Source organism: Hypanus sabinus, chromosome 9 (genome assembly GCF_030144855.1).
Source record: "Hypanus sabinus isolate sHypSab1 chromosome 9, sHypSab1.hap1, whole genome shotgun sequence".
NCBI lineage: Eukaryota > Metazoa > Chordata > Chondrichthyes > Myliobatiformes > Dasyatidae > Hypanus > Hypanus sabinus.
Window position 1 is genome coordinate 85,530,776 of NC_082714.1, and position 22,212 is coordinate 85,552,987.

General features: G+C 48.2%; 1 protein-coding gene across 4 annotated transcripts in view; it reads right to left on the minus strand.

Moving 5' to 3' along the window:
* The window catches only part of adar (adenosine deaminase RNA specific), a 120,355-nt gene that overhangs the window by 4,939 nt on the left and 93,204 nt on the right, over nt 1-22,212 (minus strand). For all 4 annotated transcript variants that reach the window (XM_059980040.1, XM_059980037.1, XM_059980039.1 and 1 more), the window contains 5 exons: nt 21,177-21,270; nt 13,065-13,184; nt 9,203-9,336; nt 4,447-4,629; nt 807-919 (listed from right to left, as the gene is read on the minus strand). In XM_059980040.1, the coding sequence (XP_059836023.1) occupies nt 807-919; nt 4,447-4,629; nt 9,203-9,336; nt 13,065-13,184; nt 21,177-21,270 (644 nt within the window). The remainder of the gene's footprint in view (nt 1-806; nt 920-4,446; nt 4,630-9,202; nt 9,337-13,064; nt 13,185-21,176; nt 21,271-22,212) is intronic.

The window sequence follows — 22,212 nt, forward strand, 5'->3', positions numbered from 1 at the left end:
TCTCCATCCTTCCTCTCCACAGCATGCACTTCTCTGCACCTAACCCCTTCTCCTCACTATCTCAACCCACCTGCACTCCCCTCCACCCCATCCCTTTCAGCTTCCCAGCCCCTTTCCCCTCTCCACACTAGCTGACCCCCTTCCCTCCCAGCAGATGCTCACTGTGGAGCCCAGGGACAGGTGCAACAGCCTTGCTCACTCCGCCAGCCCATCCACCGTGACTGACACTGTGATCCCACAGATCCCTGAATCAATAATGAAAGGAGTTTGGTTGTTTTCCCAGGACTGCGTGTTTCCTATGGATGCTCTGCTTTGCTCCTACATTCCAAAGAAGGTACTGTACCCCAGTGTTACACAGTGACAGACCCATTCCCACTGGTACCATACCCCGGTATTATACAGTGACAGACCCGTCCCCACCGGTACTGTACCCCGGTGTTATACAGTCACAGACCCGTCCCCACTGGTACCGTCCCCTGGTGTTACACAGTGACAGACCCGTCCCCACCGGTACTGTACCCCGGTGTTACACAGTGACAGACCCGTCCCCACCGGTACCGTACCCCAGTGTCACACAGTGACAGACCCGTCCCCACCTGTACTGTACCCCAGTGTTATACAGTGAACAGACCCGTCCCCACTGGTACTGTATCCCAGTGTTAAACACGGTCAGACCAAGTATTAAACAATGAACATTGTATGTTGGATTATGGAAATAAGTTACACAGAGCTACAGGTGTGATACTGGGAAGACCCCTCCCCGTCCTCCTGTCCACCATGACTGTAGCTACAGAATGCACACTCACCTGCGGATGATTCAGCGTGTATGGATAAGGTAGAGATTTTCGAAACTCATCACCATCCCTGGACATGCGACAGCAGACTGCGCGTGCCAGGTGCCCGTGGCTGTACAGGTAGCCTGCAGGTGGGAAGGACGGACATGGTTCACCTGGACCATATCAGTAAATTCACCTATTACCCATCCAGCTCATGCTCCTCCCCTCCCCACCACCCTTTCACTCTGGTGTTTGGTCTCTTTCCTTCTCCAGTCCTGAAGAAGATCTCAGCTCCAAATGTCAACTGTTTACTTCCTATCTTAGATGCTGTGTGAGTGCGTGTCTGTGTTACTCCGATGCAGATGGTCCAGTAAGATCTTGTTGAAAATTTGTGTACAGGTCTATTAGATTCATCACAGGCATAAATTGAGAAATGTGTTGACTTGCAGCAGCAGTACATTGCAATACTTAATAGAGAAAAGTGCGGAGTTGGGTCATGGACCAGGGTCATTATCTCCAAGTAATGACTGATCATGCAGGTCAAGAGATGGAAGCATCTTTACCCAGAGAATGGGGAACCATTGGTATAACTAAATGCTGAAATTGAACTCACATCCAACTACCTCAGCTGGCAGTTCGTTCCGCACTCACACCACCCTGAATGAACTTCAACCTCATGTTCCCCTTAAACATTTCACTTTTCACCCTTAACCCATGACCTCTAGTTCCAGTCCCAACTAATGTCAGTAGATGAAGCCTGCTTACATTTACCCTACCTCTACCCGTCAGGAGGTATATAATTTTGTATACCTGTATCAAATCTCCATTCGTTCTCCTTCGCTCCAGAGATAAAGTACTAACCTATTTAATCTTTCCGTATAACTCAAATCCTCAAGTCCTGGCAACATCCTTGTATATTTTCTCCGTACCTTTTCCAATTTCAAATCCTGTAGGTTGGGGTCCAAACCTACACAAAATACTCCAAACTACGCCTCAACCATGTCTTATACAATTTCACCGTAACATCCCAACTCCTGTACTCAATACATTGGTTTACGAAGGCCATAAACATTTTTACCACCCGCTGCCTGTGACGCCACTTTTAATGAATTATGGACCTGCATACCCAGATCCCTCAGTTCTACCAATCACCATGTAAGCTCTAACCTGGCTGACCCTCCTGAAGTACACCACCTCACACCTGTCTGCATTAAATTCCATTTGCCATTTTTTAGCCCGTTTTTCCAGACCCCACTGCAAGCTTGGAAAGACTTCCTCGCTGTCCACCATATCCCCAATCTTGCTGCCATCTGCAAATTTGCTGATCCATTTTACCACAATATCATCCAGATCGTTGATATAGATGACAAACAACACAGACCCAGCGCTGATCCTTGCGACACACTGCTAGTCACAGGCCTCCAGGCAGAAAAGCAACAATCTACTGTCACTCTCTAGCTTCTCCCACAAAGCCAATGTCGAATCCAATTTACTACCCAGCCGGAATGCCAAGTGACTGTACCGTCTTGACCAACCTCCCATGCAGGACCCTGTAGATACTGCCTTGCCTGCATCAATTTTTCCTGGTAACATCTTCCGAAAAATTCCATAATCGGTTAGACACAACTTACCATGCACAAAGCCATGTTGACAATCCCTAATCTGTTCCTGTCTATCCAACTACTTGTGTGTGTGTATATATATATATATCCAGTCCCTTAGAAAACCTTCCAATAGCTTTCCCATTACTGATGTCAAGACTCACCGGCCTAGAATTTCCTGGCTTATTCTTACAGCCTTTCTTAAAGAATGAAACAACATTGGCTATCTTCCCATCCTCTGGCACCTCACTCATCACTCAGGATATTTTAAATATTTTTCGCTAGGACCCAAGCAATTTCTGCACTTGCCTCTCACTGAGTCCAAGGGAACACCTCGTCAGGCCCTGGAGATTTATCCAGTCTGATTTGCCTCGCAACAGCAAACACCTCTTCCTTTGTAATCTCTATAGGGTCCATGACCTCGCTGCTGTATTGTCTCACACCTATGGACTGTGCCTGTCTCCAAGTAAACTCAGATGCAAGTAAATCCATTCAAGATCTCTCACATCTCCTGCAGCTCCGTGTATAGATTACCACTTCAACCTTCCCACAGGACCAATTTTATCCATTGCTCTTAATATATCTGCAAAAGCACTAAGGATTCTCCCTCACCTTGTCTGCTGGAGCGACCTCATTTCTTCTTTTAGCCCTCCTGACTGAAGTGTTCTCTTGCGTTTCTTATATTCTTCAAGTAGCTCATTTATTCCTGCCTGCCTGTACCTGCTATGCACCTCCTCCTCCTTAACCAGGGCCTCAATATTTCTCAAAAACCGAGGTTCCCTTAACCTGTTATCCTCACGTTGAAGGGTGGGCAGGGTGGAAAGGGTGGACAGCTTCAGTTTCCTGGGTGTACATTTCCGAGGGTCCATCCAGGTCGCAGCCCATGGGTTCACTCATGCCTGCACCAATGTTTCTGGTATCCTCCTTGAAAAATTCTATCAGATTGGCTAGACATGACTTACCATGCACAAAGCCATGTTGACTATCCCTAATCAGTTCCTGTCTATCCAACTACTTGTATCCAGTCCTTTAGAAAACCTTCCAATAACTATCCAACTACTGACGTCAGACTCACTGGCCTAGAATTTCCTGGCTTATTCTTAGAGCCTTTCTTAAATAATGCAACAATGTCTCTCTTAAGGATTTGAGGAGATCTATTGAAGACTCTTAAAACACAGAGACTGCAGGTGCTGGAATCCGGAGCCACACACAAACCGGTGGAAGAATTCAAAGGGCCAGGCAGTATCTGTGGTAGAAAACGGATAGTTGCTATTTCACCTGGACTGCTTGATTGTCCATCGAATGGACTTTGCCTGAATGCCAACTGTAAATATGCCCCACAGGGATGTTGCCTGACTGGTTACATCATGGTGTGGTACGAGAACAAGAACACAAGAGACTACAGAGAACAGTGGGACTCACTGCTCTATCACAGCTCCCCTCTCCCCACCATTGAGGACATCTCTGCGAGAGGCAATGTCTCAGCAAGACAACATCCTACATAAAGGACTCCATCATCTGGGACTGGGCCCTCTTCCTGATGCTGCCATCTAGCAGGAAGTATGAGAGCCTGAAGACCCATTTAAGGAGAACTTGAGAGGAATTTCTTCACTCAGATAGTGGTACGAGTGTGGAACGAGCTTATAGAGGAAGTGTGGATGCGGGTGCGACTTCAACTTTTAACTGGGATAAGTAGAGGGACTTGATGGGTATGGAGGTGCAGTTTGAATGGACTGGGCAGAATAACAGCTCAACATGGACTAGGTGGGCTGAAAAGCCTGCTTCTGTGCTGTAGTGCTCTACAACTCTAAGACCCACATCTCAAAGTTGAACAACGGCTTCTCTCCCCAATGCCATGAGGTTTTTGAACCCACCTGAAACACAAACAGTATTTCTGACAGGATTTCTTTTTCTACCTCTCTCAACTTGAACCAGTATGATTTTGCTCATGTTTTGTTCATAGTTTGTGCTAACTTATGTATGCAAAGCATGGTGCTGCTGCTACAGAAGGTAATTTTCATGGCATTTAGGTGTGCTGGTAACAAAAAAGATGAACTTGACCTACTCACCCAGGGTAATGGAACTAAGATAGACGGGGTGGATGAAATGTGACAGCAGCGCCCCCTGAAGGCCCAGCACATTCCAGCGCAGGATCTTGTCGCTACAGGACATGGTGCGGAGCCTCTCGCCATGCTGAATCCCGTCCCATGTCGGCACTATGTCACTGGACTCCACTGGGATGGTCCCTTCACCTGGAGGACAAGGGGAAAGAGTTGGTAAGAAGGTCCGGCAGCTACTACCCCACACGTAGCCAGTTAATGTCAGTGGGGACTAGTTAGGGAGAACTCAGCACAAGAAATTCTTCAGATGCTGGAAATCCACAGTAACACATTCAGATACTGGAGGAACTCAGTAGATCAGGTAGCATCCATGGAGAGCAATAAACAATCGACATATCAGGTCAAGTCCCTTCAGGAGTGGTTGGTCTTCACACAAAATGGCGCCTGTTTATTCTTTTTCCATATGCTGCCTGACCTGCTGAGTTCCTCTAGCATTCTGCTTGGTCAACAGAACCAAGTCCAACCTCATGCTCATCCAAACCATGGCATTCGAGGACGGTGGAGGGAATAGGTGCATTCACCTACGACACCCAAGTCAGTCGTAGCTCCCTCAGGATTGGTCAGCTTTATTCCGACACTGATAACACCAGGAACTCTTCACTGACAGGTGCTACAGAAATAAATGACTCTGCCTTCCACTGACAAACTACTCGAAGCAATATTTCAGCGTTGAGAGAGATCTCACACTTAAAAGTGCCTGTCCATGACTTCTAACAGAGGTTTATCAAAACCAATTTTACCAGGTGTTAGCATCAACCACATTTATACAGAGCACCAAGCATCTTGCGCCCAATCCTATTAGACACTAACAGAAGAGGGGTGGACCACAGGTTAGATGGATAATAAAGCTCTCTCTGCACTGCACCATCACACTGCCAGGGTTAATCAGAGTGAAGTCCATCTACATTAGCCTGTTCAATATTCCCAGACCAGGCCCCTTGCAAGTTGCACAGAGTGCAGCTCCCTCTACACCATCCCATCACACACTCCCGGGGTCAGACACAGAGTGAAACTCCCTCCACACTGTCCCATCACACACTCCCGGGGTCAGACACAGAGTGAAGCTCCCTCTACACCATCCCATCACACACTCCCGGGGTCAGACACAGAGTGAAACTCCCTCCACACCGTCCCATCACATACTCCCGGGGTCAGACACAGAGTGAAGCTCCCTCTACACCATACCTTCACACACTCCCGGGGTCAGACACAGAGTGCAGCTCCCTCTACACTGTCCCATCACACACACCCGGGGTCAGACACAGAGTGCAGCTCCCTCTACACCATCCCATCACACACTCCCGGGGTCAGACACAGAGTGCAGCTCCCTCTACACTGTCCCATCACACACTCCCGGGGTCAGACACAGAGTGAAGCTCCCTCTACACCATCCCATCACACACTCCCGGGGTCAGACACAGAGTGAAACTCCCTCCACACCGTCCCATCACATACTCCCGGGGTCAGACACAGAGTGAAGCTCCCTCTACACCATACCTTCACACACTCCCGGGGTCAGACACAGAGTGCAGCTCCCTCTACACTGTCCCATCACACACACCCGGGGTCAGACACAGAGTGCAGCTCCCTCTACACCATCCCATCACACACTCCCGGGGTCAGACACAGAGTGCAGCTCCCTCTACACTGTCCCATCACACACACCCGGGGTCAGACACAGAGTGAAACTCCCTCTACACCATCCCATCACACACTCCCGGGGTCAGACACAGAGTGAAACTCCCTCCACACCGTCCCATCACATACTCCCGGGGTCAGACACAGAGTGAAGCTCCCTCTACACCATACCTTCACACACTCCCGGGGTCAGACACAGAGTGAAGCTCCCTCTACACCATACCTTCACACACTCCTGGGGTCAGACACAGAGTGCAGCTCCCTCTACACTGTCCCATCACACACACCCGGGGTCAGACACAGAGTGAAACTCCATCCACACCGTCCCATCACACACTCCCGGGGTCAGACACAGGGTGAAACTCCCTCTACACCATACCTTCACACACTCCCAGGGTCAGACACAGAGTGCAGCTCCCTCTACACCGTCCCATCACACACTCCCAGGGTCAGACACAGAGTGCAGCTCCCTCCGCACCATCACACACTCCCGGGGTCAGACACAGAGTGAAACTCCCTCTACACCGTCCCATCACACACTCCCGGGGTCAGACACAGAGTGCAGCTCCCTCCACACCATCACACACTCCCGGGGTCAGACACAGAGTGAAACTCCCTCTACACCGTCCCATCACACACTCCCGGGGTCAGACACAGAGTGAAACTCCCTCTACACCGTCCCATCACACACTCCCGGGGTCAGACACAGAGTGCAGCTCCCTCCACACCATCACACACTCCCGGGGTCAGACACAGAGTGAAACTCCCTCTACACCGTCCCATCACACACTCCCAGGGTCAGACACAGAGTGCAGCTCCCTCCACACCATCACACACTCCCGGGGTCAGACACAGAGTGAAACTCCCTCTACACCGTCCCATCACACACTCCCAGGGTCAGACACAGAGTGCAGCTCCCTCCACACCATCACACACTCCCGGGGTCAGACACAGGGTGAAACTCCCTCTACACCATACCTTCACACACTCCCAGGGTCAGACACAGAGTGCAGCTCCCTCCACACCTTCACACACTCCCAGGGTCAGACACAGAGTGAAGCTCCCTCTACACCATACCTTCACACACTCCCAGGGTCAGACACAGAGTGCAGCTCCCTCTACACTGTCCCATCACACACACCTGGGGTCAGACACAGAGTGAAACTCCATCCACACCGTCCCATCACACACTCCCGGGGTCAGACACAGGGTGAAACTCCCTCTACACCATCACACACTCCCGGGGTCAGACACAGAGTGCAGCTCCCTCCACACCATCACACACTCCCGGGGTCAGACACAGAGTGAAACTCCCTCTACACCGTCCCATCACACTCTCCCAGGGTCAGACACAGAGTGCAGCTCCCTCCACACCATCACACACTCCCGGGGTCAGACACAGAGTGCAGCTCCCTCCACACCATCACACACTCCCGGGGTCAGACACAGAGTGAAACTCCCTCTACACCGTCCCATCACACACTCCCAGGGTCAGACACAGAGTGCAGCTCCCTCCACACCATCACACACTCCCGGGGTCAGACACAGAGTGCAGCTCCCTCCACACCATCACACACTCCCGGGGTCAGACACAGAGTGCAGCTCCCTCCACACCATCACACACTCCCGGGGTCAGACACAGAGTGAAACTCCCTCTACACCGTCCCATCACACACTCCCAGGGTCAGACACAGAGTGCAGCTCCCTCCACACCATCACACACTCCCGGGGTCAGACACAGAGTGAAACTCCCTCTACACCGTCCCATCACACACTCCCAGGGTCAGACACAGAGTGCAGCTCCCTCCACACCATCACACACTCCCGGGGTCAGACACAGAGTGAAACTCCCTCTACACCGTCCCATCACACACTCCCGGGGTCAGACACAGAGTGCAGCTCCCTCCACACCATCACACACTCCCGGGGTCAGACACAGAGTGAAACTCCCTCTACACCGTCCCATCACACACTCCCGGGGTCAGACACAGAGTGAAACTCCCTCTACACCGTCCCATCACACACTCCCAGGGTCAGACACAGAGTGCAGCTCCCTCCACACCATCACACACTCCCAGGGTCAGACACAGGGTGAAACTCCCTCTACACCATACCTTCACATACTCCCAGGGTCAGACACAGAGTGCAGCTCCCTCCACACCTTCACACACTCCCAGGGTCAGACACAGAGTGAAGCTTCCTCTACACCATACCTTCACACACTCCCAGGGTCAGACACAGAGTGAAGCTCCCTCTACACCATACCTTCACACACTCCCGGGGTCAGACACAGAGTGAAGCTCCCTCTACACCATACCTTCACACACTCCCGGGGTCAGACACAGAGTGCAGCTCCCTCTACACCGTCCCATCACACACTCCCGGGGTCAGACACAGAGTGCAGCTCCCTCTACACCATACCTTCACACACTCCCAGGGTCAGACACAGAGTGCAGCTCCCTCTACACCGTCCCATCACACACTCCCGGGGTCAGACACAGATTGAGGTTCCCTCTACATTGTCCTTTCACACACTCTCAGGGACAGACACAGAATGAAGCTCCTTTCACACTGTTCCATCACACGCTACCACGGCCGGACAGAGTGAAGCTCCCTCTACATTATCCCTTCACACACTGCCAGAATCAGACACAGAATGAAGCTCCCTCTGCACCATCACACATTCCCAGGACAGGGACATGGCAGGTTAGACTCAGAGCAAAGCTCCTGCTACACTGTGCTGTCACACATTTCCAGGGAAAGGACAACACAGGTTAGACACAAGAGAAAGACTTTCTCTACACATTCCCAGGGCAAGGTAATACAAGACTTGTTAGGAAGTAGAGCTCCCCTTGCTGGGTACCAATGTACCTCACCCCAGACACTGAAACATGCTCAGTTTCTATATTCACAACCCCCACTGACCCCCATTGTCTCCTGCTTCTGCTGGGCCTGGGTCAGAGCTCAGGGTCTCTAAAGATCACTGAGATTTTTACTCCCAGAGGCAACATGCGAGGGCTTGTAGTTCCCAGTGGACAGGGCAGGGCAGGGTGTGGTGTGGACTCACCATTCTCCACCTTGGTACGCAGTTTGCCCTGTTTTGTGTTCTCGAACAGCGGGTGATGCGAATGGTCTCCTTCTTTCGTTGGCGGCTCGCTACACGACTTGTCGAACAGGGCGCCATCTCCACACGGGGCGGTGCTGGGGAAGTGAGGTCGAGAGGCATGGTATGAGGGATGGAGGATCTTCCACATCACCAGACATTTGTTGACACAGCAATTAGCTTGACACTATTACAGTTGGGGCATTTTGGAGTTCAATTCCAGTGTCCTCTGTAAACATATAAACATATGCTCTCCCCATGAATGCATGGGTTTTCTCCGTGTGCTCCGGTTTCCTCCCTCAGTCCAAAGCTGTGCCGGCTGGTAGGTTAATTGGTCTTTGCAAATTGTCCTGTGATGAGGCTGGGGTTGAAATAGTTGGACTGCTGGGTGGTGTGGCTCATTGGGCTGGAAGGGCCAGGCCCACGCCACACCTCAAATAAATAAATAAATACAATTCTCTGCAGAAAACCCACAGCAGCCTTTATAAAATTAAGGCAGCTGTAGCATCCTGTGGTGCTGGAGGGCCTTCTCATTATTATTGTCATGTGCATCAAGGTAAGGTGAAAATCCTCGTCTTGCACGGCATCCCTGCAAACCAATGCAGCACATCGGTCCGTCAAAGTAGAACAAGAGAAAGGCACTAACAATACAGACAGGAGCAGGCCTTTCGTTCCACCACATCTGTGTCAACCATGATGCCATTTTAAACTACACACCTGCCTGTTCTTTAACTTCCCGCCTGACTGAAATCTTGATGCATAGGCAATAATCTCATCACTGGATTTAATGTGTTACACTGTGGATTCCACTGGGTGTTTTACTTCAGGCCTATTGGACTTCTAACAGGTCATGCCTCAAGCCTTCTCTGCAAGGACAGTCCCAGGCTGTAAAACCTTTACTAATAAGCTATGTACTAGTATTACCATTGAGAATCATCTATGCACTTTCTCATTTTTTAATTTAAATATATGGAGCAAAAGTGTGTGCAGCTTCTGGAGTGCAGAGTAGAGTGTTACAGTTAGAGGAAGTGCAGTGCAAGCAGATAATAAGGTGCGAAGGCAATGCTGATGTAGAGCGTGAGGCCAAGAGCCCATCGTATTGTACAAGAAGGCTGATAACAGTAGGGCAGAAGCTGTCCTTTGGGCTTGGTTGTACATGCTTTCACCTGGTTAGACTATGAGCCGCCCGGGACTGTACAGAAGGATGAGAAGAGATTTTACAGAAACATATAAAATTATGAAATTGATAGATCAGATAGAGGCAGGGAAGTCATTTCCACTAGTAGGTGAGACTAGTAGTCTCAAGATTCAGGGGGAGTAGATTTAGGATGGAGATGAGGAGGAACTGTTTTTCCCAGAGAGTGGTGGGTTTGTGAAATTCTCTGCCCAATGAAGCAGTGGAGGCTACCTCAGTGAATATATTTAAGACAAGGTTGGATAATTTTCGTATAGAAGGGGAATTAAGGGTTATGGGGAAAAGGCAAGTAGGTGGCGATGAGTCCATGGCCAGATCAGCCATGATCTTATTGAATGATGGAGGGTAGAAGCTGGCTCCTATTTCTTAAGCTTTTTTGTATCTTCTGCTCAATGGGAGAGGGGAGAGAAAAGAATGTCTAGGGTGAGACATTAAAGATCTTGTCCACCCCAGACATTCTCTCTTCTCCACCCTCCTATCGGGCAGAAAAACAAAAGCCTCAAAAGCAAGCACCACCAGACTCAAGGACAGCTTCTATCAGATGCTTGAACAGACCTCTTGAACAATACGATGGACTCTCGGCCTCACAATCTACTTCATTATGATCTTGCACTTTATTGTCTGCCTGCACTGCACTTTCCCAGCAGCTTTTACACTTTATTCTGCATTGTTATTGTTTTACCCTGTTCTACCTCAATGCTCTGTGCAATGATCTGGTCTGTATGAACAGTAAGCAAGACAAGCTTTTCACTGTATCTTGGTACATGTGACAATAATAAACCAATAGATCTGGGAACAGCAGCACAATCAAACAGTGCCCACATTTGATGGGGATCCAGACTATGGTTCTCATTGTGTTTTTCCTTGTAGTTTTAGCTTTCTTTACACGTGCTTATACACTCAGTGGCCACTTTATTAGGTACACCCACTCGTTAAAGCAAATAGCTAATCAACCAATCATGCGGCAGCAACTCAATGCACAAAAGCATGCAGACACGGTCAAGAGATTCAGTTGTTGTTCAGACCCAACATCAGAATGTGGAAGAAATGTGATCTAAGTGACTTTGACCACGGAATGATGGTTGGTGCCAGACAGGGTGATTTCAATATCTCAGAAATTGCTGATCTTCTGCGATTTTCACACACAACACTTTCCAGAGTTTACAGAGAATGGTGCAAAAAACAAAAAAGAAAACACCCAGTGAGCAGTAGTTCTGAGGGTAAAAGCGCCTTGTTAATGAGAGAGACGAGGAGGAGAATGGCCAGGAAGCCAACAGGAAGGTGACAATAAGTCAAAGAACCACGCATTAAAACTGTGGTGTGTAGAAGAGTATCTCTGAAGTGGATGGGCCACAGCAGCGCAAGACCACGAACATATGCTCGGAGGCCACTTTATTAGGTAGCTCCTGTACCTAATAAAGTGGCCACTGAGTTCAGGTTTGCATAATCACCTGTTTGTAAGCTTTTAGGAACTTGGTGGGCAAACTAATGGAGAGAATTCTTAGTGACAGGATTTACGAGTATTTGAAGAAGCCTAGTTGCACAAGGGGTAGTCAGCATAGTTTCCTGAGGGGCAGGTCACACCTCACAAGCCTAATAGGACTTGTCCAAGGAAGTGACAAAACGCATTGCTGAAGGTAGAGATTTTAGTAAGGCACTTGACAAGGCTCCCCAGGAAGTCTGGAAGCATGGGATCCATGGAAACTTGGCTGTGTGGATTTGAATTGGCTTGTCCACAGGAGGCAAAGGTGGTAGTAGATGGAGTGTACTCCGACTATTTTGTAAGAATCTGTTCTGAGAGCCCTGTGTTTCTGACTGAAGGGTTGCTTAGGAAGTCTGCAGCTGACATGAAGGTTGGTGGTGCTCTGGCTAGTGTAGAAGGTTGTCGTAGGTTACAGCGGGACATTGACAGGATGCAGAGCTGGGCTGAGAAGTAGCAGATGGAGTTCAGTCTGGAAAAGTGTGAAGTGACATACTTTGGAAAGCAGAATAATGGCAGGACTCCTAGCAGAATACTGTGTGCTGTTCTAGTTATCTACTACATTAAAATATCAGTAAGTTTGAAAGAGTGTAGAGAAAATTTACAAGATGCCGCTAGAACTTAAGGACCTGAGTTATAGGAAAAGTTTGAATAGGTTAGGGGAGGAGAATGAGGGGAGATCTTATAGAGGTATACAAAATTATGTGGGGGGGGGGAGGTAGAGACAGGCTTTTCCTCTTCAAGGGCTGAGACTAGAAATAGACGTCACAGGTTTAGGGTGGAAGGTGAAGTACTTAAGGGAAATGTGAGGGGGAACTTCTTCACTCGGAGGGTGGTGCATGTGTGGAACCAAGTTGCCACTGGGACTGGTGGAAGCAGGCTCGACTGTAAGATTTAACAGAAGTTTGGATAGATACATGGATGAGAGGAATTTGGAGGACCATGGTCTATGATGCAGGTCAATGACAGTAGGCAAAAGACCTGCCCAGCGGGAAGAGCCCGTTTCTGTAGTGTGTTCTATGTTCTTCTGACAACAGCATCTCCAGATCTAACACTACCTGCCCTGCAAACCCGGGGGACATCGACGGTAGAGGGGAAGACAGGAGGACGTAGGGTGAACCATGGGAGGTGGGGAACACAATTTAACTCACCTGATGTAGAGATGAAATGTTACTCCTGGTTTAATCTGTAACCTGTTGTCCTGTGCTGGCACGAAAAGGCTATCACCTGGAGATTTGGGGTTGTACTTCAACAGTTCACTGTACAGAAATCTGCAGAGAGAGGAAGCAGCTATTTTAGAGAACAATGAATAAATAATACTGAACAATCCCTGCACCAGAGACTTCATCCTTAAACCAGGGTGACAGACCCAATGTGTTCCACCCAATGCATTTAATTCCTCGTTAATTTGTCTTATGAGGAAAGGTCGAGCAAACTGGGGTTTTTCTCTTTGGAGCGACGGAGGATGAGAGGTGACCTGATAGAGGTGTACAAGATGATAAGAGACATGGATAGAGCGGACAGCCAGAGACGCCCACCCCCACCCCGAAAGCAGAAATGGCAGAAGTGAAGGGACATAATTTTAAGGCAATTGGAGTAAAGTGTAGGGGAGGGGGTGGATATCAGAGGCAGGTTATTTTGAAAACACAGAGTGGCGGCTGTGTTGAATGCCTTGCCAGGGGTTCAACACTAAAGTCTCTTGAAGACTGCAAGACTGTTGGACAGTGATCATGTAAATTTCCACAGGACAGTTACCCTTGTCTGGGGGGAGGGTCAGTTGACATGGGAGTTGCGTAGCCTCAGATGTAGCAAGAACTAGGCCTCTCCTTGGGCTTGCCTGCTGCTGCAGACCAGGTGAGAAACACAGATGCACTACAGCGTGGTTGAGCTCAGCTAGGACTTGGCCTCTCCCATCGGTGCTGCCCTCCCGTGCATGAGCAATGGAATAACAAGCTGGATTGTGTGAGTCTGTTGTGTACACTGCTGGGAGACTGTACCATCAACATTGTCACTCAGGGTCTTAAATCCAATGAAATGCTTCTTTTGCTCAATAGTTCAATTATGTTACATGCTATTTTTGAATGTTTTGCCCCAGAGGACGCTGTCTCTTTCAGCTTATGGTTTGAATGATAATTAAACTTGATTTGATTTAAGTGATTCTTAGATGGGCACACATATGATAGAAAAATGGAGGGCTATGTAAGAGGGGAAGGTTAGATTGATCTTAGAGTAGGTTAAAAGATTAGCACAGTATCATGGACCGAAAGATCTGTGCTGCGATGTACTGTTTTATATTCTATGTTTTTAATTTGTAGATTAGGACTATTACTCTAGGAGGCTCCCTAGCAATGTATTCCCCTCATCCATCACCAGGGACCAACTCTTTCAAATGGAAGGAGTTACTCAACAGAAGACTACAGAGCCAAGCTGTTTTACATCACGGGGTCGAGAGTCCATTCAGCCCCCAGGAGGGCAGTGAGAGGATGCGCTGTAGCTCGAGCACAGCCAGTGTGTCACTATCCATGGGGAAAGGCTGGTCCCCATGACATGTTTAATAGCTCCAGGTGGAAGGCACATCAGGTACTTGCAAGGCTCTCTCCTGTAGTTTCAATAAATCTACGTGAGGGACATACCTGCCTCTACAAGGAGAGGGGAGTTCTTAATATCTACGGGGAAGGGGTGGGGGGTGCAGGGTGAGGTATGTGGCGCAGAGGAAGGTGGAGTGTCAGGCTTGTTTGAAGTGTTAGCAACACACACAAAATGCTGGAGGAACTCAGAAGGCCAGGCAGCATCTGTTGGGGAAAAAAGCTGAGGAATAGATTTAAAAGGCAAGGGAAGGGGAGAAAGAAATACAAGGTTAAAGGTGAAACTGGGGTGGGGAGGGATGAAGTAAAGAGCTAGGAAGTTGATTGGAGAAAGAGATACAAGGCTGGAGAAGGGAGAATCTAACAGGAGAGGACAGAAGGCCATGGAAGAAAGAAAATGCGAGGAGGAACATAGAGCGGGGGGAGGAACATAGAGCGAGGCGATGGGCAGGCAAGGAGACAAGGTGAGAGACGGAAAAGGGGATGCAGATTGGTGAAGTGAGGGGAGGGCATTACTGGAAGTTACAGAAATACAAACAGAATACAAAATGTTGTTCCTCCAACCTGAGTGTAGTCTCATCACGACAATGGAGGAGGCCACGGATAGATGTATTGGAATGGGAATAGGAAATGGAATTAAAATGGCTGAGACATTCCGCATTTTCTGGTGGACAGAGAGTAGGTGCTCAGCAGAGATCTCCCAATCTCAGTCGGGTCTCATCGATATACAGGAGACCGCACCAGGAGCACCACACACAGTACAAGACACCAACAGACTTTCGGGTGAAGTGTCGCCAAACCTGGAAGGATTGTTTACAGCCCTGGATGGTAGTGAGGGACGAGGTGTACGAGCAGGTGCAGCATTTGTCCCACTAGCAAGGTCAAGCACCGGGGTTCAGTGGGGAAGGACAAATAGACAAGACAGTGATCCCTACAGAAAGCAGAAAATAGAAGGGAGGGAAAGATGTGCTTGGTGGTGGGATCCTGATGGAGATGGTGGAAGTTGCGGAGAATTATGTGCTGGACGTAGAGGCTGAAGGGGTGGTAGATAACAAAAGAAACCCCATCAATGGTAGTGTGGCATGAGGATGGGGTGAAATGGAAGAGATGTGGTTGAGGGCAGTGTTGACAGTGGAGGAAGGGAAGCTCCTTTTTTTGAAGAAGGACAACATCTCTGTAATTGTGGAATGAAAAGTCTCATCTTAAGGGCAGATGTTATGGAGATGGAGTAATTGAGAGAAGGGGGTGGCACTTTTACAACTAACAGGGTGGGAGGAGATATAGTCCAGGCAGCTGTGAGAGTCCGTGGGTTTGTAATAGACATCAGTAGCTAACACAAAATACACTGCTGATGCTGGGGTCAAAGCAACACATACAAGCTGGAGGAGCTCAGCAGGTCCTGACCAAGTGTCTCGGCCCGAAACATTGACTGTTCACTTCCACAGTTGCTGTCCAAACTGCTGGGTTCCTCCAGCTTGTTTTATCAGTAGATAAGCTGTCTCCAGAGACAGAGAGATTGAGAAAGGGGAGGGAGGTGTCAGAAATAGACCAGGTTAATTTGAGGGAGGATGGATGAAATCACCAAGTTCCGCCATGGGTGCAGCACCAAATGCAGTGGTTGATGTAGTGCAGGAGAAGTGCAGGACAGTCACCAGTGTAGACTTGGAACACAGACTGTTCCCAAGTAGCCGACAAACAGGCAGGCATAGCTGGGATCCATGCGAGTGCCCATGGCTACACCTTTTGTTTGAAGGAAGTGGAAGGGGCAAAAGGAGAAATTATTAAGATGAGGACAAGTTCTGCCAGGCAGAGGAGAGTGGTGGTCAGGGGATCTGGTTGGGTCTGATGTCCAGAGGCCTTCCCGAAGGGGGATAGAGGTGTATAAGGACCAGACATCCATAGTAAAAATAAGATTATGGGGACCAGGGAACCGGAAATCATTGAAAAGATCGAGAGTGTGTGAGGTATCACGGATGTAGGTAGGTAGGAAGGGGCCGATCTAGGAAGGATAAGACAGAGTTGAGATATGCAGATACGAGTTCAGTGGAGCAGGAACAAGCTGAAACAATGGGTCTACCTGGATAAGCGGGTTTGTGGATCTGGAGGAGGAGGCAGAAATGGGAGGTACAGGGTGCAGGAACTAAGAGCTTGGTGGCAGTTAATAAGGTTAGTGATGGTGTGGGAGACAACAGCCTGTTGCTATTTAGTGGATCCTGTTTGAGAGGTAAGAGGATGTGTCTGAGAGTCGGCGCTGGGCCTCAGCAAGGTAGAGGTCAGTACGCCAGATTACTACAGCACCTTCCTTACCTGCGGGTTTGATGGTGAGGTTACGATTAGTGCGGAGGGAGTGGAGAGCCGAGCATTCAGGAGTGAGGTTGGAATTGGAGAGAGGAGTGTTGAAGACGAGACTGTTGATGTCCTGTCAACAGTTGGCAATGAAAAGGTCCAGAGCAGGGCATCCAGGACGTGGAGGAGGGCTGAAGACGGGAGAAGGGGTCATTGGTGTGGGGCAGAGAGTCCTTGTCAAAGAAATAGGCTTAGAGGTGGCAGAAGAACAGCTTAGTATTGTGGCAGGCATGAATCTCACTGAGGTGTGGGCATGGGGGAAACAGAGGTGAGGCCCTTACTGAGCACAGGATGTACTGCCTCAGAGAGGGAAATGTCAAAGGGAATGGTGAAGACCCGGCATGGATTAGAGCTGGGATCGGAGGTGGGAAGGGGGTTGGTACTGTCCAACTGGAAGGGAGATTAGGGGTGTTCATGGATGGGGAGAGAGGAAGATGGTGTCTCTGAGGTCCCGAGAGCTGGTGGTAGGGGAAAGGGAGACGGGAGTTCCAGTGGAAGCATGCGTAGACCTCCAGGCCAGGCCAAGGCCGGCATTAGGAGTTGCTGGTGGCGCAATTGGCACTTTTGGAAGTCAATTGGAACTGGCATTGATGGTGAATATCCATGGCCTCCTCCAGTGTCATGTTGAGGCCACACTCAGGTTGGAGGAACAACACCTCATAGCCTCCAACCTGATGGCATGAACATCGATTTCAAACTTCTGATAATGCCACCCCTCCGCCCCTTCACCATTCCCCATCTCCCTTTCCCTCTCTCATCTTGCCTGCCCAACATCTCCCACTGGTGCTCCTCCCCCCCCCCTTTTCTTTCTTCCATGGCCTTCTGTCCTCTCCTATCAAACTCCCCCTCTCCAGCCCTGTACCTCTTTCACCAACTTCCCAGCTCTTTACTTCACCCCTGCCCCTCCCGGTTTCACCTGTCACCTTGTGTTCCCCTCTCCCCTCCCAAACACCTTTTAAATCTTCTCCAGCTTCTTTTCTCCAATCCTGCTGAAGGGTCTCTGCCCAAAACATCCACTGTACTCCTTTCCATGGATGCTGCCTGGCCTGCTGAGTTCCTCCAGCACTTTGTGTGTGTTGCTTGTGTGTGTCTGCAGAGTTTCTCTTGTTTGAAATGTTGGTGAGATCACAGGGAAGCAGGGGCCAGGAGCACACTGGTAGCTCCAGGCTACCCCCTTTCCCGTTGTGTTGGATTGGGGTGTAGAATTGTCTTTTTTTTTGTGTGGTTTAACTTTCCTATGCTTGTTTGTACTGTTATATAATCACCTCTATACATTTAATTGTTCAGTGTATTTCCCAAAAATTACGATACAGCTGAATCAGAATCAATGTATCACCAACATATAGAACACAGAACCAGCTAAAAAGCAAATCAAAAACACCCAAACGCTAATCGCTCCTGCCTACACATGTACACATCCCTACATCCATGTGCCTATCCAAAAACCTCCAACGTATTTGCCATTACCACCATACCAGGATGTACATTCCAGGCATCCACCACTCTCAGTTAAAAAAAAACTTTCCCCTCACATACCCCTTGAAACTACCTCCTCTCACTTTCAATACATGCCCTCTGGTATGTTGTGAAATTTGTTAACTTTGTGGCAGCAGTACATATAATAATAGGAAAAAAAACTGAATCGCTCAAGTATATATACTTCATATTAAATAATTAAAGTGCAAAACCAGAAATAAAAAAAGTTGTGAGGTAATGTTCATGGTTAATGCTTGGGTGGCAGAGGGGAAGATATCTGTATTTCTCTCAAAGCTTTTTAGTTTGCAAAAGCAGGTGTCAATTACATCACTTGAACGAGGCTATTTTACAGGTTAATTGTCATCACTAGAATGTTGTTTTCTTTATGCTGAATTTAAGACTACCATGACTACGTTCTCTTGGCTTTTCTTTCTCGTGTGTTATTCACTCTTGCTAACACTTAATAAAAGCAGCAAGCTTCTATGCCTCATTTTTGAATTCCAAAGAAACTTTGGATTGCAAAAGCATCAGGGTGTACATGCTGGTTTTAACAACATAAAGGAAAGGTGGGGTGGGGGAAAAGCCATTGGGGTTAATACCCACAGGGTATGCCACAAGTGGGGTGGCACCAATGTTCCGTCTGATTTGTAACAACCACTGTGCGCAAAAATGTTGTGCTGTGCAACTTCTTTTGCCCGTGACAACATCTTTTCATTAAAAGTACGTACTATAAATAAACCAGTTCTAAAATCTGCAGACAAATTATCGCACATTGTCAACTCCATCTGCATCAGAAACCAGAAAAGAAAACGTGACTGTGTATGATCATGAAATGTACTTAACCTGCCAATGAGGTAGGGGGTGACAACCTGTGAGCACAGTTTAACTTCCTTCATGCACTAGTAGCAAAAGACCTTAAAGGGAACACTGGGCAGCATGGCAGCGTAATGCTGTTACAGTACCGATGACCCAGGTTCCATCTTGCTACTGTCTATATTGTATGTTCTCCCCATGACCACCTGGGTTTGCTTCGGGTGTTGCGGTTTCCTCCCACATCCCAAAGACCTACAGGTCAGTAGGATAGTTGGTTTTATGAGTGTAATGGGTGGTGCAGGCTTGTTGGGCCAGAAGGACCTATAACCATGCTGTATAACCGAATAAATAAATAAAACAAATAATTTAGAAGCCACAGTGCTCTGGGCAAATATTAAAAGCAAATAAATGTATGATTTCTACAACAGGAACAGAGAAGGAAGTGGGAACACTACAACGAACATTGCTGTCTATTCCACATCTTGCACCTGAAAAAGCTGCTGGTAGCAGACTCATTGCCGGCTTTATAGTATTTCTGTAATTAATCCCCTGCATCAGTGTTATGCAGTCTGTGCCTGCTCTGGCTTATTGTACTAAACGGCCAGCAGCGAATGATTCCACACCCCACCTCCCGAAAGCTGTGAAAACCTAAACCACATTGTTTCTTCTTTTCAGGACGATGAGAAATAGTGTGCCCGCCAATCCAAAACCATCTGTTCCAGAGAGAAGGTCCCCACCCTCAGACTCCTTCACAGATTCAATGTCATAGCTCCCGTTCGCAAATCTGGTACATGAGGAGGTTGGGGGGCGGAGGATAGAGAAAAATTATTTTTACGTTTAAGAATTTTAATTTGTTAGGGGAAGAGCTGCACAAGGAGACAAGAGCGGAGTGGGAATGTGGTTCAAAGGCCCTTGCAGGCAATTCAAGGTTAACTGTGCTGCAGATGGCACTGAACAACACAAGACCCCAGTGAGAGAATTTAATAATGGATCTGCAGGGATTTGGTTGCCTGCCCGTTAGAGATGAGGCCAACTTTAATTACATGTTGTGGAGGAGCAAGAAGGGGAGAAGGGAAATTATCCTTCAAGTGTAGCATTTCTGCTGAGCACTGTCACCAATGCCTCTAATTTCTGAGGAGGCTGAAGAAAGCTGGTCTATGCACACCAACACGCACAATCTTCTACAGTGAGGAGCATCCTAACATGCTGCATCACTGCGGTATGGAAATTACACTGCAGAGGACAGGAAGGCTCTATGACGGGTAGTTAAACAGCCCAACACATCACCCACCATCAAGACATACGTACAGAAAAGTGCCAGTATGATCGTAAAGGTTCACACCCACCCTACATAGCATCCACACCAGGACTACCAGACTCAGAACAGTTACTTTCCCCAAGCAGTAGGGATGATCAACATCTCTACTCACTAACTCACCCCTCCACCACTATTTTATCGCCTCCTATCATTCACCGTATGTACAGAGTCTCTTGTGTCACTTTGTAGACATACAGTCTATCTATGTTTTTTTTAAAATCGCTCTCTTTATCTTATTGTGTTTTTCGTTTGTGCTGCATTGTTCTCCTGGAAATGATATTAAACAATTTTTATTAATTTCACACGTGAGACTCCTACCGCAAAGAAAGATAGTGGGTTGCCCATGGGGAGGAGGCGTTAGCATAATGCTATTACAGGGCTGTGGGCACAAATTTCTTACATTGAAGCCTGATTGCTGGCACTGTAAAACGATCGTGCTACAGTGCTGTCCTTATACAACCGGCCCGTAAGTGGACTAAACCCGTGACCCGTCACTAGCACCACACCCTTAGCAACTGAGCTAACCAATTGTCTAAGTGGAATTGTTCTTCAGAACTGAGGTTCCAGGGACTGACTGGCTATCAGGACCTAATAAATGAATGCTTAGGTGCAGCTAAGAACCTAAACTATGATCTTCATGATTAGCCCATTAACCGAGAAGGCCATGCATGAACCTCTATTCCCGTCCCCACCACTGTCTTTCTCCATTCTGCAGCGAGCATTACCTTATGAAGCACCTCCGTGAGATAATCTCAGCATGACAGTCGTTAACAGTTTCTCCTTTGAGACTCAGCTCTTCGCCTTTAACGCATCGGTTACCTGCCAGGAAGCAAGAGTGCATCAACGTTAGTGAACCCGCTGTGAATTCTGACATCGATATTACAGGAAAAGACAGGTGCTTTTGACCAAAATACCAGTCATAGCTCCCAGCATGGGGCAACACCAACTGGGAGGACTTTCACCACACTCGGAACGTGTCAGCAGTTATCCTCCGTTTGCTTGCTAACACTCAAACTCCGAAGTTAATACATTATCGAATGGGTATATGTCACAGTATAACATCTCATTTTCTTACAGGCATTCAGAGTGGAAGGCAGACCCTGTTAGATGGGGAGCTATGTGGCCTTAGTCACAGCGAGGACCAGGTCTCGAGCCGCAGTCTTGCCCGTTTACAGCTGCCCAGGAGAGACGCTGGACTCTGTGCACTCCACCAGAGAGCCAGGGGCAGTGTGGTGCAGCAGCCAACAAGCTGGAGCCTGTGCTGCCCCCCAACCCGTGCTCACTTGGCAGAAGACAAGACACACTATGTTCAACTGCAGACTGCTGCAACACTCAAGGACTCAGGGTGTTGGTCTATATATTTTTTTGTTTGGCTGTATGTCACTGAAATATTTTATGTGCTATTTTTGCCTTGTGCTTTGAACTGTGTTCTGCACCTTGGCCCTGGAGTAACGCTGTCTTGTTTGGCTGTATTTATGGGTATTCATGTTTGGTTGCATGCAATTAAACTTGAACTTGAACCAGAAGAGAGAAATACAATAGAACCAATGAAAAACTATTACACAAAGGTTGACAAACAACCAATGCAAAAGAAGACAAACTGTGCAAATAATGAAATATAACTGAATAATGCTGAACAAAATCTGTAGAGTCCTCAAAAATGAGTCTGTAGGTTGTGTAATCGTTTCGGAGTAGTGATGAGTGAACTTATCCACGCTGGTTCAGGAGTCTGATGGTGAAATAGCAGTAAGTGTTCCTGGA